Source organism: Phascolarctos cinereus, unplaced genomic scaffold (genome assembly GCF_003287225.1).
Source record: "Phascolarctos cinereus isolate Bilbo 61053 unplaced genomic scaffold, phaCin_HiC Scaffold_4;HRSCAF=312, whole genome shotgun sequence".
Classification (NCBI taxonomy): Eukaryota; Metazoa; Chordata; class Mammalia; order Diprotodontia; family Phascolarctidae; genus Phascolarctos; species Phascolarctos cinereus.
This window is the reverse complement of record NW_027555847.1, coordinates 203,134,724-203,152,520: the sequence shown is the minus strand read 5'-3', so window position 1 is coordinate 203,152,520 and position 17,797 is coordinate 203,134,724. Positions and strand designations below refer to the sequence as shown.

Sequence of the window (17,797 nt, the reverse complement as noted above, 5' to 3'; positions counted from 1 at the left end):
ACTTCTGGGCAGTTTTCCTTTATGATTTCCTGAAAGATACTGTCCAGGCTCTTTTTTCATCATGATTTTCAGGTAGTCCAATAATTTTTAAATTGTCTCTCCTGAGTCGATTTTCCAGGTCGGTTGTTTTACTGATGAGGTATTTTACATTTTCATCTATTTTTTCATTTTTTTGTTTCTGTTTGACTGATTCTTGCTCTCTCATAGAGACATTAGTTTCCATTTGTCCAGTTCTAGTTTTTAACAGATTGTTTTCTTCTGTTAGTTTTTGTACTTCCTTCTTCAACTGGCCAATTGTGTTTTTAGGGACTTGTTTCTTCAGTACTCTTCTGTTAGTTTTTGTCCTTCCTTCTTCAACTGGACAATTGTGTTTTTTAGGGACTTGTTTTCTTCAGTGTATTTTTTTTCCAGTTGGCCAATTGTATTTTTGAGGGACTCTTCTACCTCTCTCATTTGACTATTAAAATCCTTCTTGAGCTCTTCTAAGAAGGGTTTTTGGGCTTCAGACCAGTTCATATTCCCTTTTGTTGTTGCAGATGTGGGTTTGTTGACAATGTTGTCCTCTTCAGAATTTCTGTCTTGAGCAATTGTTCTTCTGAGAGCTGATTTTTTTTTCCTTCAAATTCTTTGGCTTAGTAGTAATCTCTTAACAGATGTTTAACTTGTATTTCCCCCACCTTCAATTTATGCTGTATAGTACCAGAATCAACTTTCTTTGCTGTGCCAGTCTTGTCATTCCTCTCCTTAAAAATCTTTGGTGATTTCCCATCATAGGAGTAAAATTCAAATTCCTTGTGTCTGATATTCAAGGCCCTCAATAATTTTGCTCCAGCCATTCTTTCTGGTCTTATTTTGTTACCCCTTTCCACACTGGACTACACTTAGGTACCATGTTGTTCTGCCTTAGAGCCTTTACCGTTTCCAGTGCCTGGACCACTATCTTTTCTCCTCTTGACCTGATGAATTCTTACTTATCCTTTCAAGCGTAGCTCAGATGCTGTCTCCTACAGGAAGCCTTTCCTAATCTATCTCTTCCTCTTCCCCTCTATTTAGGAGCAGGTAGGTGGCATGGTAGATAAAGTGCTGGGCCTGAAGTCAGAAAGACCCGATTTCAAATTTATCCTTAGACATTTACTGTGTGACTCTGGGCAAGTCACTGAACCTCTGTTTGCCTCAGTTTCCTTATCTGTAAAATGAGGATAATAAAAGCACCTACCTCCTGGGATTGTTGTGAGGATCAAATGAGATAATAATTGTAAAGTGCCTGACACATAGTAAGTGCTGTGTAAATGTTAGCTATTACTTATGCTGCTGCTGCTGCTACTACTACTGTTACTACTACTGCTGCCACTACTGTTTGCTACAATATAGAAGTGATGCCTTTAGTAAAATCATTACAAGCAAATTTGAAGAATAAAGGAGGATAAAGTTTAATTCATTTGTCATTTTTAAAAGTTATTTATTGGATGTTACTATGTGCCCCTGCAAGGAAACTCCTGGGCAAGTTACTTCCTTCTGTGGGCCTCAGTTTACTAATTTGTAAAATAGGACTATACTAAATTACTTTAAAGGTCCTTTCCATCTCTAATGCTGTGATTCTGACATTCCAGTCCAATCTACTGAACATTTATTATATGCCTGCTGTATGCCAGTCCCTATCTTTAAGGAGCTCACAATCTAATGAGGGAGAAACAATATTAAAAAGGAGGCAGCACAAACAAGGGGAAGTGGAGGGGGTACCTGGCACAGAAGTATCTTGTTCAGTGGAGTTGAAATCGGGCAAAAGAGCAGATACAGAGTAGTTTGTGGAAAGTCCATTCACTATACAAGCACTGCCACCACCTGTCAGAACTTGGATATCTACCCACGTAGGTATTACAGGTATAAGTAAATACAATAAGATCCCAGCAAGTAGAAGATTCCTGCTTCCTTTAGTCATATGACACCCAGTCCAATGATCCAACTCTTAGATCTCCTCAGTTTTCTTGACTTTGGAAAATATACTTTTGGGTTTTCATTTGTTTATTTACTTGTTTTTGTCTTGTGACCATATTTTTAGAAAATGTTTTTGGAGAGTGGAGCAGTGTGGTCTCTCAAAAGCAAGGAGCTTTGAGGAGGTTCTCACTCAAACCTTCAAAGGTAATGGTTAGCTAGTCACTTGTACTGGTTTTTCTTTTTTTTTTTTTTTAGGTATGGAGGCTGAACCTTTGCTTAGAAGGCTTTTTGGTTGTGGTGAGGAGAAAGGGTGGCTTTTGGTCTGGAATACATAGTTGAAGGATTTTGGTTAGAAAATCTCAGGATAGTTCCATTTTGTTCCCTTAGAATTGCCAAAGTCCAAAGGATTTTTCCCCTCTCAGGTATATGGAAGAAATATTACAAAACAATAATACTGGCTTCTCTTCCTACCTTTATCTGAGTTGTAAAGTACTGTAATAAAGCATAGTCTATTTGCTTTGTTATTTTTAAAAAAAAACCCTAGGATTTAGGAAAGCCATTAACTTGAAGCTTATGTGAGTCCTACTGTCTGAATCCATAAGGCCAGATGGCTCGTTCCCTGACCCTTCCCTGGCATCTGTCTTCTCCACTCCCCTCAGGAAATTGGTAAAACTGATTTATAAACTCAATCTGTGACTTTAGGCGATACATTTGAACTTAATCTCTTTTTCTAAATTTTTGGGAAGTCTTTATTTAGTGGGCCTACCTGTTTGCTGACAGAGCTGTAACTAGAGCAGAACAATTAGGGCTTTGTCTAGAATGCTGAATTTAAAGGGTGCTGACAAAAGCATTGAGATGTTCTAGCAATGTAGAAACAACAGTTTTATCACCTCTTTAGTAACAATAAGCAAAACTCAGATAGATTTCTCATCTTGTTGATTTGAAAATTCTCTTCATCAATGATGATTGAAAGCTATGCATGCCTGAGCACCTTGTCCATGTCATCCCATCACTGCACCTTGTTCCTTATCTTCAACCATATAACTAGTCCATCTTCTTTTCCTATTCCACAGTTCCCTAATGACATCTCTTATTCTTGTTCTTCAGAGTTCCTTATTAGTTTTACGTCACCCTTTACTTATACCTACCATGTACCTCCTCACTTCTTTATTTGTGATACCAATTTTTAATTTGTCAGACACTTAACTATATTCCAGGTCTTCCTGCTACTCAGCAAGACTGGCAGCATTTTGGTATTTTTTTAAAAGGAACTTTTGCTTTTATAGGAAGTGGGATCATTGAAGGAGTTTTGTAGTTTACTGGAGGCATTCTGGCCTATTCTTCTTTTTTCCTCTTCAACTCTGAGCTTAACACTTGGTCCATCTGAGTTTTCTCAGGTGCTCCTGCACACGTTTTATGCTTCCCATGAGGTTTATGATCAGATGGTCATTGAACAGGGTTATTTCTGCTGTTAAATCTTCTGAGATTTTCCAAGATCATTTTCAGTGATTTTGATGTAAGGAGGGGAGGACTAGTGGACACTTAGATTTAAGTTAATGATTTGTTTTATGAATTTTAGTGCTTTTTCATAATCAACAAAGCACAGAAATAAACAAGAGCAAAACTTTGCAGTCTCTTTAGCAAGAATAATTAATTAAAATAGTAAAATATCAGATGGGTCAGCATGAGTTTCTTCTTCCTCTTCACTGCTGTGCTTCCCCTCTACACTTAGCAGCACCTTTTCATTTTGGAAGTATCCATAGGGTGGTGTTCCACTCTCACCTTCCCCTCCCCTCACCTTCCCTTTAAAGGCTAATTGTATTGGGTGTGGTTTGTGGTGGTTGCCCTCTCTGAAAGAAGTACTGCCTACTGCTCTAGTTTCTGACGTGGATTTTAAAAAGCATAAGTGATAGATAACTTCTGAAGTTTTCCCTTGGTGGTAAAAAATGAAAATTTTCTTGGGATTCTATAGATGATGCTTTCTTCTTGCCCAGTTGCCTAGGCAGTGAGGTATGAGGAAATGCTTGTACTAAGATGAATCGTTTTTAAAAGGCTTAGCCCTTTTCTAGCTAGTGATGGTGGTGTGTGAGTGTGTGTTTGTGTATGTGTGTATAAACACAAATGTTCCATAAAAATTACTAAGCCAACGTTGTGGTTTAAGTATACTGCAAATTTCGTGGCTAAATTTTTCCCCCTCTATCTGAATATTATAGTTTTTCTTTTCTTTTTTCTAGTCTTCTTGCATTCTTGGTATGTGGATTTTTTTCCCGTGTCTTTTTAATTCTTAAAGACATATCATTGGGTTTTCTGTGTCATCTCTTACCTGGCATGAGGCAGCATTGTGTTCTAGGTAGGAAAGGAGGGGTGGGAGATCCCCAGAGTATGTGGTTAAAAGGATCCTTATTAGCTCAGAATGTCAGGGGTTCTTGTGAGGGTAAAAGTCATGAAATTCATCCCTGAGTTCAGGTTTATGGTTGCATCCGGCTCCCCTTTAATAGGTGGAGGAAAAATCATTTGGCGAGTTGATTTTTGTTGAAAGAGCACTGTAGTCGTCTCTACAGGAATCAGAAAGAAACTTTTCCCTTTGAGTTCACAGCGTTGCTTATCTTTATATGCAGTCTTACTTCCTTCAAGCGTATGGTGGTTTTGTTCCCTTGATGTAACAAAACAGTGACGTGATAAAATTAAAATTATAAAGGGTCTGTTCAAAACAAAACCAACATTATACAGGGTTTATTTCATTAGGAGTTTATTCTCTTTTTGTGTTTTTTTTTAAAGCAGTTTATCTCTTTTCTCTTTTTAGGACCTCAGTTTACCTAATGGTGGAACTCCAGCAGGCACTTCCAGCCCAGCCTCTTCATCTTCGCTTCTCAACAGGCTTCAGCTGGATGATGATCTTGATGGCGAGACCAGAGACCTATTTGTCGCCGTTGATGATCCCAAGAAACACGTCTGTACGATGGAGACCTACATCACATATAGGGTCACTACAAAGGTAGGACTTAGTAGTTTAATAACGATAGGGAAAAGTTCCTTGGAAAATGGTGGCCCTGCCTACTCAGAAAGCCATCTGTTACAAAGCTGAACCACTTTTTTACAGAGTTAATTTAATATTTATTTGATTAGGATGGTTTAAGATGAACTACATGGGTATTTAGGAGTGAAAGACTCTCTATGTTCCATTAAAAAGGAATAGGCAATGTGGTTCAGTGGAAGAAATGCTGGATTTCAGGTTAAGGACCTGTAAGGGTTTAATCTTGACCCTGCCACTTGCTGCTTGTCCCTTAACCTTCCTGGGCATCAGTTTCCCTATGTGTGAGAGTATTGGACTAAATGACCTCCTAGGTCCCATATGGGATCTATGAAATCCCTAAAGTGTTGTCTTGCAATGAAAGAAAATAATGGGGAAAGGGGTTTTTTTGTTTGTTTAAAAGAATATTTTATTGATATTTGTTTTGCTTGACTGTATTTGTTTTCTATTGCCTTAGGGGCTGGCAGGATGGTAGGGGGGGTAGGGGAGGAATCATTGAAAAATGACAGGAATATAAAAAAGATTAAATTGTAAATTTATTTTGTACATCCTTGTAATTTCCCAATGACTTCTTTCCTTGTAACTTCCCAATGATAAATGTCTTAGCCATATCTGAGAACATATGCTTCATTTTTTACTTCTAATCTGCCATCTATGTGAGAGGCAAGAGACATCCCTTAAGCTTCAATCCTCTTAAGTTATGATTGGTCATTGTATTGCTCAGAGTACTGAAAGTCCTTCAGTATTGTTTACCTTTACATTATTGTGCTCATGAGGTAAATTACCTTCTTGGTTCTGCTTACTTTGCTGTGTGTCCATTTGTACAGAGGAAGAGACATTAGGAATGAAATTTTTTTTCTTTTTAATATTTTATTTTTTCCTAATTACATGTAAAAACAATTTTAATGCTCACTTTTTAAAATTTTGAATTCCAAATCTTGTCCCTCCCCTCCCCACTCCTTGAGAAAGCAAGCAATTTTTATAGGTTATATATATGCAGTCATGCAGAACATATTAGTCATGTTGTGAAAGAAAATACAACTCTCTTCCTCACCAAAAAAAACTCCCAAAAAATAAAAGTAAAAAAAAAGTATGCTTTGATCTGCATTCAGACTCCATCAGTTCTTTCTCTGGAGATAGATAACATTTTTCATCTTAAGTCCTTCAGAATTGTCTTGGGTCATTCTATTGCTGAGAATAGCTAAGTCATTCACAGTCGATCATCCCACAGTATTGCTGTATGTACAGTGTTCTTCTGGTGCAACTCACTTCACTCTGCATCAGTTCATGTATGTCTTTCCAGGTTTTTCTGAAGTCATCCTGCGCATCATTTCTTATAGCACAATAATATTCCATTAGAATCATATACCACAATTTGAATAGCCATTCCCCAATTGATGGGGAATTTCTAATTCTTTGCTGCCAGTAAAAGAGCTGCTATAAATATTTTTGTGCACATAGGTCCTTTTCTTTTTTATCTCTTTGGGATACAGACCCAGTAGTGATATTGCTGTGTCAAAGGTTATGCATGGTTTTATAGCTCTTTGGGCATAGTTCTAAAAATTGCTCTCCAGAATGGTTAATTCACTTCACAACTCCGCCAAGATGCATTGATGTCTTGATTTTCCCACATACTCTCCAACATTTGCCATTTTCCTTTTCTGTCATATTAGCCAATCTGATAGGTATGAAGTATTACCCTGGAGTTGTTTTCATCAGTATTTTTTTGGGGGGTCTCCTTTGCAAGCTGTTGACTCATTTTTCATTATTTTCTTGTATCACTCTCATTTCTCTTTCCAATTTTTTCTCTACTTCTCTCACTTGATTTTCAAAATCCTTTTTGGACTCTTTCACAGCCTGAGAACAATTCATATTTTTCTTGGAGACTTTGGATGTAGGAGCTTTGACTTTGTTGTCGTCTTCTGGTTGTATGTTTTGATCTTCTTTGTCACCAAAGTAAGATTCTATAGGCTGAGTTTTTTTTTACATTGTTTATTCATGTTCCCAGCCAGTTACTTGACTTTTAAACTCTTTGTTGAGATAGGGGTCTGCTTGCAGTGAAGAAGGTGTACTGTCCCAAGCTTCAGGGGTTTTGTGCAGCTGTTTTCAGAGGTATTCCTAGGGACCTATAAATTTTCAGTTCTTCCAAGGTGGTGCGATGAAAGGAGAGGTGTTTACTCCTTTCCTGGCTTGTGCTCTGGTCTATGAGTGACCACAAGCACTCTTTTCTGGTTTGGAACGGTGAGGAGGATTTCCTTCTCACCATGGCCACAAGCTCTACCATGCCAGGGCTCCTCCTTGCCATAAGACTACCATCTAGTACTGCAATCCAGATCCAAGTGCAGGCAAAGCAAGACAATCCTGCCTCAGCACCAGCAAAGAGATCCCTGCAGTCCCTCTCTGATCAGCCACTTGATCCCCCCACTGTCTGTGGGCTGTGACCTCTGGAAGCAGACACTGTTGCTGTGGCTGCCACCCTGGGGCTGGGACTAGGGCCAGGACTGGACCAAGCTTCTCTCACCCAGGTCCAACAGACCTTTTCTGCTGACCTTCTGAGTTGTCTTTGGCATTTTGAGAAGTCTGGAAACTGCCACGGCTCCCCTTGATTCAGTCTCCTGAGGCCTGCTCCGGGTTTGCTGGGCCTTGTGGTGTGGCCTATGCTGAACTGCACTCCTCTCCCAGCCTGGCGCAACAGAACTTTCCAATCAGCCATCCAGGTTGTCTTGGGCTAGAAATTTGTTTCACTCTATGTTTTTGTGAGTTCTGTTGCTCTAGAATTTGTTTAGAGTCATTTTTTACAGTTATTTAGAGGGGCTTGGGGGAGAGCTCAAGCAAGTCACTGCTGTTACTCCACCATCTTGGCTTCGCTCAGAGTTGTTTTAATTTGCATTTTTCTAATTAATGATGATGATTTAGGACATTTTTTCATATGACTATAGATAGATTTGACTACTTCATCTGAAAACTGCCTGATGTTAAAGTTGGGCTCTGTTCCTGGGATGGAGGGGGCATTATCCCAAGTTTCAGGTTTTATGTGCAACTGTTTTCAGAACTAGTTCTGGAGGTCTGTAAGTTTTCAGTTTTTCCAAGGTAGTATGGAATCTTAGTATGGATCTAAGGAGAGGTGTGTTTACTATTCTCCTAGCTGTGTTCTGGTCTTTGAGCTATCACCTGCACTCTTTTCTGCCCTTGTACCATGACCAGGGTCTCTGCTACAAGCTCTGGTGTGCTAGTGCTCCTCCCAGCCCTGGGACTGAGACCCAGAGCTGAGATATGGATTTGAATATGGGCAGTGAAACAGGGTCCTGCAACCAGTGCGAGCAAAGGGACCTCTGTAATTTCCTTCTGACCACTTGTCTGACCATTTATCATGTGTGGGTGAGAGCTCCTGAAGCCCTTGCTACTGATTTCAGTGGCCCTCAAAGCCTACTGTCCACTTTCATGTCAGTGTGACAGACCTTTCCTGCTGACCTTCTAGGTTGTCTTGGGCTGGAAAATTGTTTCATCCCATCCTTTTATGGATTTTGCCACTTCCATTTGGAGGGGAATTTGGGAGAGCTCAGGCTAGTGAGTCCCTGTCTTTTCTCTCCCATCTTGGTTCTGCCCTCCCAGAATGAAATATTTCAGAATGCTTTTTTTCCAGATCATAATACTTTATCTTTAGTGACAGTCAGCATAGCATAGCGGGAAGATTACTGGCATCAGAGCCAAGAAACTTGAGTTCTAGGCCTAAATCTGTCATTTACTTGATATATGACCCTGGACAAGACACTTTATCTATGCCATGATTCCCTCATAAGAAAAGTTCAGGGGCTGGACTAAATCTCTAAGATACTTTCCAGATCTTAAATTTGTCGAATTGCAGTTATGTCCTTATGTTTGCAACTGATGTCCAGTTCCTCTGTGTGAAGCTTACATACATTTCTCCAAATCTCTAGGATCACTAATTATAGTTTGTTAACCAAATAACTGAGAGGTATTGTAGAATAATGGATAGAGAGCCAGCCTTGGAACCAGAAAATCCTTCCTCTGATACCTGTTGGCTGTGTGACCCTGGCAAATCACTTGACCTCTCAACATTTTTAGATAACTTTCAATGATTGTAAATTGAAAAGGGGCTGCTGTCCTGTATTAGTAGAGGGAATTTCCTCACCTGGGAGTTTCCCACGGTGATATAGCCACAGGAACAGTCTCTATTTCTATCTTTTACCCGTCATTTAAATGGAGCCCTTTTTACCTCTTGAGTGGCTGTAATCAAAATAATCAGTAACCTCGCGGCCAATATTGTGGTTATTATTACAGCTCTGAATTTCAGTGAGGTGGATCCTTGTTCAGGAAGTTTTTAGCTTGAGGTAGGATCTGGCAGAACTGTGCTCTGATAGCATGACATGTAATAGCCCAAGGTCATCTGTGTCCTGTGATAAACTATCAGAGTAAGACTTTGCTGGAGGTTATGTTGATGGTACATCTTTTTAAAGAGTAGACAAGTTTTTTTGTGTTGGGTTTTTTTTTGCTATGTTTGATGGAATATAAAACCTCTTTCCTTCATAGGTAGTCACTTTGTGCTATAAACAGTTCTTGAATAAGGTGGTACGGTGTAAGATCAGTGGTTTATCTTGCTGATTTGACAAAGTTTCCTTCCTTCAATTCCTGACCCCCTCCCAAGTGAGTCCTCTGACCTGTGACTTTCCTCTGAAAATGCATATTCCTTCTCATTCTATTTTTACTCAGTTACACAAATTCACACCATGCCATTTTTTTCCATTGATCTCTCTCACTCCAGATGAGGGTGGTGCCATTTTGTACAACAGGAAATGATGAATTAGTAAAACCTTTCACCTGACGTCTATCTAGTCCTCTTTCTCAGCTTTCTGCTGGATATCTCCACTTTGAAGACATCTTTACCACCTCAAAGCCAACGTGAATAAAGGCAAACTGAATTTCCATCTTGATGTTAGTGTCACTTTCCTTTTTACTGTCGTTTTCCATCACCCTTTCCATTTCCTCAGTCAAGTCATTTTTTCCTTCATCATATTTCTTGAATCTATAACCATTGCGAAGTTAAAGAGTTAGGAGATGGAATATTTTATGCAAGTAACAGCTGGTAGCTAGATGGAAAAGCTTATGGAGATCTGGGAGCAAAAAAATAGGAAAGCTAGAAAGGAGTGAGGCAGTGAAAGGCTTTAAAAGCCAAATGGAGGATTTCACATTCTCCATTCTGACATCCTGCAGGTTACAGGCAGCCACTGGAGTTTGATGAATAGGGAGTCACATAGTCAAACCTGTGCTTTAGGAAAATCATTTTTGGCAGCAGAACAGATGATGGATTGAAGTGGGGAGAGAGAGGCTTGAGGCAAGGAGACTAATTAGAAGACTTTCTCCTGGACTCTAGTAGGTCATGAGAAAAGATGATGGTGGTCTGCATCAAGGTGGTGGCTGTGTAAGTGGAGAGAAAAGGATGTACACAAATGATGTTGCAAAGGTAGAAATGACAAAATTAAATATATGGCGTAAGTGTGAGTAAGGAGTTGAAGATTATACTGAGGTTTCAATCCGAGGTGGCTAAGATAATGGTTGTGCCCTTTGTGGGGAAGGGAGCTGATGAGTTCTGTGCTGGCTGTGCTGGGTTTGAGATGTCTGTGGGAAATTCAGTTCTAGATTTGTTCTCTATACACCTAAAGGCCTTAGTATAATTTACTAAGAATTCTCTTGGGAAGGCATTTTCAGAATGGTGTAGGAGCAAGAATAGAGCTGGGCACAAGCTTTTTATTTCAGTGATTGAGGTCACTTACCTTTGAGGAGAGATTGGAATCACCAAGTTTTGAAATTTTTCATAACTAAGTTCGTACGTTCCTTTCCTTCCACTCTGCCCCCCCACCTCAACACACACACACACACACACACACACACACACACACACACACACACTACTTTGAAGTGTCTCAGTTTAAAGGACAATCTGGAAGATAGGAGCAAGATCAGCATGCTATAATATAGTAATCAGTGCTTGCCTTTGTGTGTTGCCTTTGCAACTGAACCCAGAAATATGGGAAGAGTTCACTCAATCCGTTGCTTGACTGTCAAAAGGCTTTCCAACTGAAACCTTCTCTGCTTTGCCTTGTTTGTATAAAACTAGGGATTGTGGGCAGTTTAATGTGAGCAGAGTGTTGTTGCTTCATAATCATGAGCTTGTTTGGAACAGGAGATGCTGATGCCTATGATGCCAGGAAAAAAGTGAACAGGGGAAAATGAGCATTCTAGCAAGTAGAGATTATCTCAGGTTTTAGGAGATTGCCAGTTTAGCCATCCTTAGCAATATTGTAATTTTTATTTGCACTCTGTGACCTGCTAACTCTTCATAATGGGAAGTGTGACAAATATGCAACCTCCCTTTCCTCTAGCCAAAACAGTCCATAGTGGGGGCAGAATTGGACCTTCTTGATTCAAAATTAGCCTGTTCCTTGTAACACCTCCCCCAACCAAAATCTGGCATGGAATTTATTTTTAAACTGAAATTTGTTGTTATTCAATACTTGATCAAAATTGTGTGTGTGCATACGTGTGTATGATACGTGTGTGTATGTAAAAAGAAAGTTGGACATGAAACTGCAGATCACTATTATGTTCAGCTTGCATTTATAGAAAGAATTTAATAGGTGAAATATGTGAATTTCAAAGCTCTTCTTTTAATCTGTGCCTCCTTCTGAGCCTTCTATTTTCTTTGAGTATTTAAAAAAAAAGATGCCCAAATGTTCTTTTCTTCATTTTTGGGGGGTATTCTTACTGTTAGTCCTTTTCCCTCCCAAGTTCTTGTTCTTCCACTCCACCAATAAAAATAAAACAAACTTTCCTTTGTAACAAATTAAAAGACGAGAAAAACAAACCCACCCCTGGGGATGTCCAAAAATCTACATCTCAACTTGCCCTCAAGTCCCTCACCTCTTTGTCATATCACTGTGGGTAACAAACATGCTTTTTCATAAGTCCTCTGGATAGGTAATTGGTTATTTCATTGATTTGTGCTCTTAGGTCTTTCAAAATTGTTTTTTCTTTATAATGTTTTGGTTATTGTATAAAATGTTCTATTGGTTCTGCCCACTTCATTAATTCATATGTCTTCCCAAGGTTATCCAAATCCATAATATTTTGTTGTTTCTTACAGAACAATAAAATTCCATTACTTCTGTTTGATTTATTTAGCTTTTCTCCAATTGATGGGCACCACCTTAATTCCAGTTCTTCCCCTCAAGAAAAAAATACTGCTATGAATATTTTTGTACATATGAGTCCTTTATCTCTTTGAAGGATTTGCCTATTCTTGGCAATGCTAGGTCAAAGAGTATGTTATAGTTAGAGTTATACAAATAACCTGTATTGGATTGTTTACCCACTCAGGGAGAGGGTTGGGAGGGAGGAAAGAATAGAATTTGGAACTTAAAACTGTAAAAAAATTTCAAAAGTTGTTTTAACATGTAATTGGGGAGAAATAAAATATCTCTCTGTCTCTGTCTTTCTGTCTCTCTGTCTCTTTCTCTCTCTGTCTCTCTCTCTGTAGCTGACCCTACTTATTCATTGACATTTCATCACTCCAGTTTCTAGTCTTCTGCATATAAAAGATCCTAAGAATTTTGGGCTTGGAAAGAGCTGGTCTAGAGCCTGGGTCAGGTTTTCTTCTTGCAATGAATGGCTTCCTCTCCATTCCACAATGTATCCCACAAAGCTGCAAAATTCATGTTCTTAAAAAATGAGGTCCTATAGTCTGACATTGTTATTCCCCTGCTCAGAAAGCTTCAGTGGCTCCCTATTGCTTCTAGGTTTGTGTTGTACAAAGTAATGTTTGGAATTTCATAGTCTAGCTCCAACCTATCTTTCTAGACTGGCCACATATTACTTTCCCTGGAAAAAAAAATTTGTGTTCTAGCCAACCCAAATTTGTTCTTTCTGTGTATAGCATTGTCTTCTACTTTTGCAGATGTACCTTATGCCTAGAATACACCTTCTCATTTTTGTTTCAGTGAATCCCTGTCTTTCTTTAAAGTACAGATCAGGTTCTACTTCCTAAAGTACAACTTGCCTAAACTAAATCTCAACCCCCCAGTTTTGAGCCCATCCCTCTTTCTCTCCACTCCCTTCTGCAAAATTACCTTGTGTTTACTATCTATATGTAGCCTATGTGAACTCTGGGGGTCTTCATTCCACCTTACATTTATACTAGCCTTTAAGCCCCTAGGGGCAATCCTGAGGGGAGGAAATGATTCTCCTAATGTTATGGGCTTTATGCCCTCATTCCAATGTGTTTTTCCTAATACCAGTTGACAGTTACAGTTAGTATCTGACATATATCTCTGACTGACTCAGTGGTTAATGTTCTGCAATCTGCTTAACTAGTTAATATCAATTTTAAAATTTTATTTTATTTTTTTAATTAACAAAAATTTCTTTTCCTTCCTACCACCTTGCCAATAAAAAAAAGAGCAAAACCTAGTAAGAAATACACAGTTAAGCAAAACAAACTCTTGCATTGGCAGTATCTAAAAATATCTATGTCTCATTCTACTCTGAACCTATTAGTCAGCATGTGGGTAGCATGCTTCATTGAATTGTGGTTGGTCATTGTAAATCAAAATCCTTAAGTTTTTCAAAGTTGGTTGTCTTTGCGTTGTTTTCATTATTGTGTAAAATTGTTCTCTGCTCAGTTCTTTCTGCATCAATTCACAGAGATCTTCTCAAGTTTCTCTGAAACTGTCACTTTTATCACTTCTTATGGCACAATTTTATTTTATTACATTCACAAATCTTTATTTGTTCAGACATTCTTGAATTCCCAAATTGATCAGCACCCCTTTAATTTACAGTTCTTTGGCACCACAAAAAGAGATGCTATGAATATTTTTGTACAGATGAGTCCTTTCCTTGTTCTTTGATTTTTTTGGGATATAGACCTGGTAGTAGTATTGCTAGGTCAGAGGGTATGGTATGCACAGTTGAGTAACATTTTGGGCATAGATCCAAATTGCTTTCCAGAATGACTTGACCATTATTATATGACCGTAGTTCTAACAGTGCATCAGTGTAACTTTTCTCATCAATGTAGCTGCTACAACTTTTGTCATTTCCCATTTTTGTCAACTTTGCCAGTCTGGTGGGTATAAGGTGAAATCTCAGAGTTATTAACTTGCATTTCTCTAATTAACAGTGATTGGGAACATTTTTTTTTATATATATGGCTATTGATAGCTTGGATTTCTTCTTCTAAAAATAGCCTGTTCATATCCTTTGACCATTTATGAATTGAGGAATGGCTCTTATTCTTATAAATTAGAATCAGTTCCTCATATGTCTTGGAATTGAGACCTTTATCAGAGGAACTTACTGCAAAGATTTCCCCCCTTGGTTTCGTAGTTTCCTTCTAATTTTAGCTACATTGATTTTGTGCAAAAACTTTTTAATTTTATAAAATCAAAATCCTTCATTTTATCTTCTGTCATCTTATCTATCCTCTATTTAGTTATAAACTGTTCCCTAAACCATAAATCTGAAAGATAATGTCCTCCTTTTCCCTCTGATTGTTTATGATGTGACTATTTATGTCTAAATCATATTCATTTGGAGTCAATTAGCTTTTATAAATGGATATTTGCTGAAAAGGTATAACAACAGCAAAAGTATGAAAGCCTTTCTTATAACATCTCCCACTTCTACCACCTCTATGTCTGGGGAATATAGGCCCAAACTGATACTAATTAATACAAAGCATCTCCTCCTATCATGTTCTCTTCCAAATGTGGCATAGGCGAGTGTAGTTATTTGCAGCAAGACAAAGCATTTTGCATCAGCCTACCACTTGGTAGGGCTGGTCCGGGTGGTTCCCTTCTCAGGGTTTCTTGGGCTTAAGTAGCTTGGCTGCCATTAAACTATGGCATGTACTCTGGTTCTTGGACCTCTAGCATCTTGATCTTTTAATTTTTTGAAGCTCCCAAGTTTGCTTCCACAGCCAATATTCCTTAATGGTAGGAAAGAACAGACACGACAAGGACAGAAGCAACCACTCATGAACCATGTGGCAGTAGCCTAAGGCCTCTGTCCCTTGTTGGAGGAATGAAGTGAGGGAGGGAGGGAGAAGGGAGAGAGAGAAGATAGAGGAGAGAGAGAAGAGATAAAGGGAAGATAGGAGAGAGAAAGGGAAGAGAGGGGAGAGAAGAGAGAGAAGGACAGAGAGAAACAGAAAGATAGAGAGAGATCAGTTTGACCAGTTAATGACTTTTTTTTAATCTACGCAGAGTTCCCAGGTCAGCAGCCAATCAAGAGCCGTTTACGCAGTAAGCAGACAGGAGACAGAGAATACCTGTTACACATGTTCTGAATTGGAGAGCAGGGCCCTTTATTATACATCCTGGAAGCAGGTGCAACAGCAGTGTGGAACAATGCATCAGGCAGAGCATTCTGTGCATACTTCTAAGTTCTGGGCTCTCCTTGGCCAGCCCCTCTTATGCATATAATTTGTAGTCAAGCATCTCTTCTTGCTGTTGTTCCCCTAACCTCCTGTAGAGTACAGGTATCCCTGGCACAGTGATTCCTGCAATGTAGAAAATCCACGCGAACTTCATACTGGAGAAGATGTCTGAAGCATGATGGTATTAAAAGATAAAATATGTTGATATTATACAACACTATACTTATATTTTATGCATTTCTGAGTTTCTAAACTTTTTCTGTTTTATTTGCTGGCTTTTGCATGTCATCTGCGGCTTCCACGAAACTTCCCTCAAATTCCCATTTAATTTCTTATGCCGACCTGTGATATATTGAAACTATGATGGGGAAAGTTGCAAAGTGAAAGAGATAACTGTATAAAGTTCTTGAGTGCAGGCAGTTTCATATTTTTGGCCTTTGTATCCCCAGAGCCTAACATTGTCTGGCTAATAATAGTAGATACTAAGTAAATGCTCGTGGAATTGAATTGTACCCTTTTCTGGAATAGTGCCCTTAATGATTCCATCAGAGAATGTGGAAATTGAGTTCTTTAAAAGAAAGAAGTATCGCTAATACAGGCGGTTCCAGGGAAGTTGCTTGGCTACTGCTAAATGACAAATATTTTCAGTTTAGTGGAAATAATCATTTGTGCCACAGGTCAAAATATCAAAGAAGAAACTCGGAATCTCCTCTTATAGGCTGAAACCTAAAGTTTTTTCCTCATGTGGGAGCAAGACAACTGGGATTAGAGTTGGACTTGACTTTGAACACTGATGTGATCTTGAGCTCACATCTCTAAAGCTCGTAGATCTAGGGCTGGAAAGAATACCAGAGGCCATTTAACTGCAGAAGAAACTTCAGAGATCATTGAGTCCAGGCCCCTTCATTTTACAGGTGAGGAAACGGGCTCAGAGAGATTGAAATCATCTGCACAAAGTCACATAGGTAGTGGGTCAGAGGCGTCGTTTGAACCCATGCCCTCTGACTCCCTAGCCTCTCCATTGTTTCCTAATCCATAAAAATAAGGGAGCAGACTAGATCAGGGGCTCTTAACCTATTTTGTGTCATTGACCCCTTTGGCAATTTGGTGCAGCCTATGGACCCCATTTCAGTATGTTTTCATATGCATAAAATAAAATGCATAGGACTATAAAGGAAACCAGAAGTTGGCAAAAATATATATATATTTTTTCCCATCCAAGTTCATGGACTCCCTGAAGTCTATTCACAGATCCTCTGAAACTTGGAAACCTAGGACTTGATAACTTCTAAGGTACCTTTCAATTCTAAAAAATACTGTGTTCCTATTTTAGGAAAAGCATTCAATCCCAAATAACCATCTCTACTAAGGTTGAAACAACTTTTATATAGCAAAAAAAAGTAAATTGTCCAAATTAAATCTAAATAATAATTAATTCTGTGGTGTGGGACTTGAAGAAAAGAGTACAGTCAATTCTGCTAAAACAACATATACATTCCTCAAAAGCCAAATCACTCATTAAAAACCATAGGACTTATGGGGAAAATAGAGTTTAGGAGGACACACTCAAAAGCATTATCAGTGAAACATGAAAAATATATAAAAATACATGTAATACATAAATATTACAGTAAATAATAGCAGTGTAGGCAGTTGGAATTGCAAAAGCTCAGGTAAATTAAACAGGTGTCTGAGGCCTTTTCAAAAGGTGTGGGAGAGTGGTTTCAGACTTGCCCTCTGCTTCTGGTTCCTATTACGCCAGAGGATATACAGTAAATATGGTACTTTACTTTGAAAAAGACCTAAAGTTTGTGGAAGTGGGTATCAGAAGGGTTGCAGCTTGTGAGTTATTGCAGAGTGGTGCAGTTTTCTGCATTTTAGCCATTTCTTGGGGAAGATATCTCGAGTAAGCAAAATTTTTGTTACACTCAAAATGTTCCCTAACATATTAATCATGTTGCAACAATTTTACATTTTTGAAACAAGCTTTATAGCAAAACTGACTGGATAAGAGAACCCACAATAGCCTAATTTCTAGATCATTGCCAAGGCTTCATTGAGAGTTTGTGATAGACCGAACATTACTCTCATCTCAGTTATCAAGTTAGTGCAAAAGTAGGAGTGTCAACATAAAAACATTCTTTGGGCCTCTACATGTGTGAAGCATCAAGAAAGAGGTATGAGGATGAGTAAGAAGTAGCCCTTGCTCTCTAGAAGCTTGTAGGTTTGTGTGTGTGTGTGTGTGTGTAGGGGAGGAATAAGAATTGCATGCAAATTAATATAATACAAAGTGTGAAGTGTAAAAATATTTAAAGGTACTGTGCTCAAAGGGGGTGGTGCACAAGAGTGGCAAGCACTATGTGCCAGGCACTGTGCTA

General features: G+C 38.7%; 1 protein-coding gene across 1 annotated transcript in view; it reads left to right on the top strand.

Moving 5' to 3' along the window:
* Positions 1-17,797, top strand: part of SNX30 (sorting nexin family member 30) — a 190,196-nt gene that overhangs the window by 83,785 nt on the left and 88,614 nt on the right. Inside the window, exon 2 of the mRNA XM_020972423.2 lies at positions 4,739-4,930. Coding sequence (XP_020828082.1) covers positions 4,739-4,930 — 192 coding nt within the window. The remainder of the gene's footprint in view (positions 1-4,738; positions 4,931-17,797) is intronic.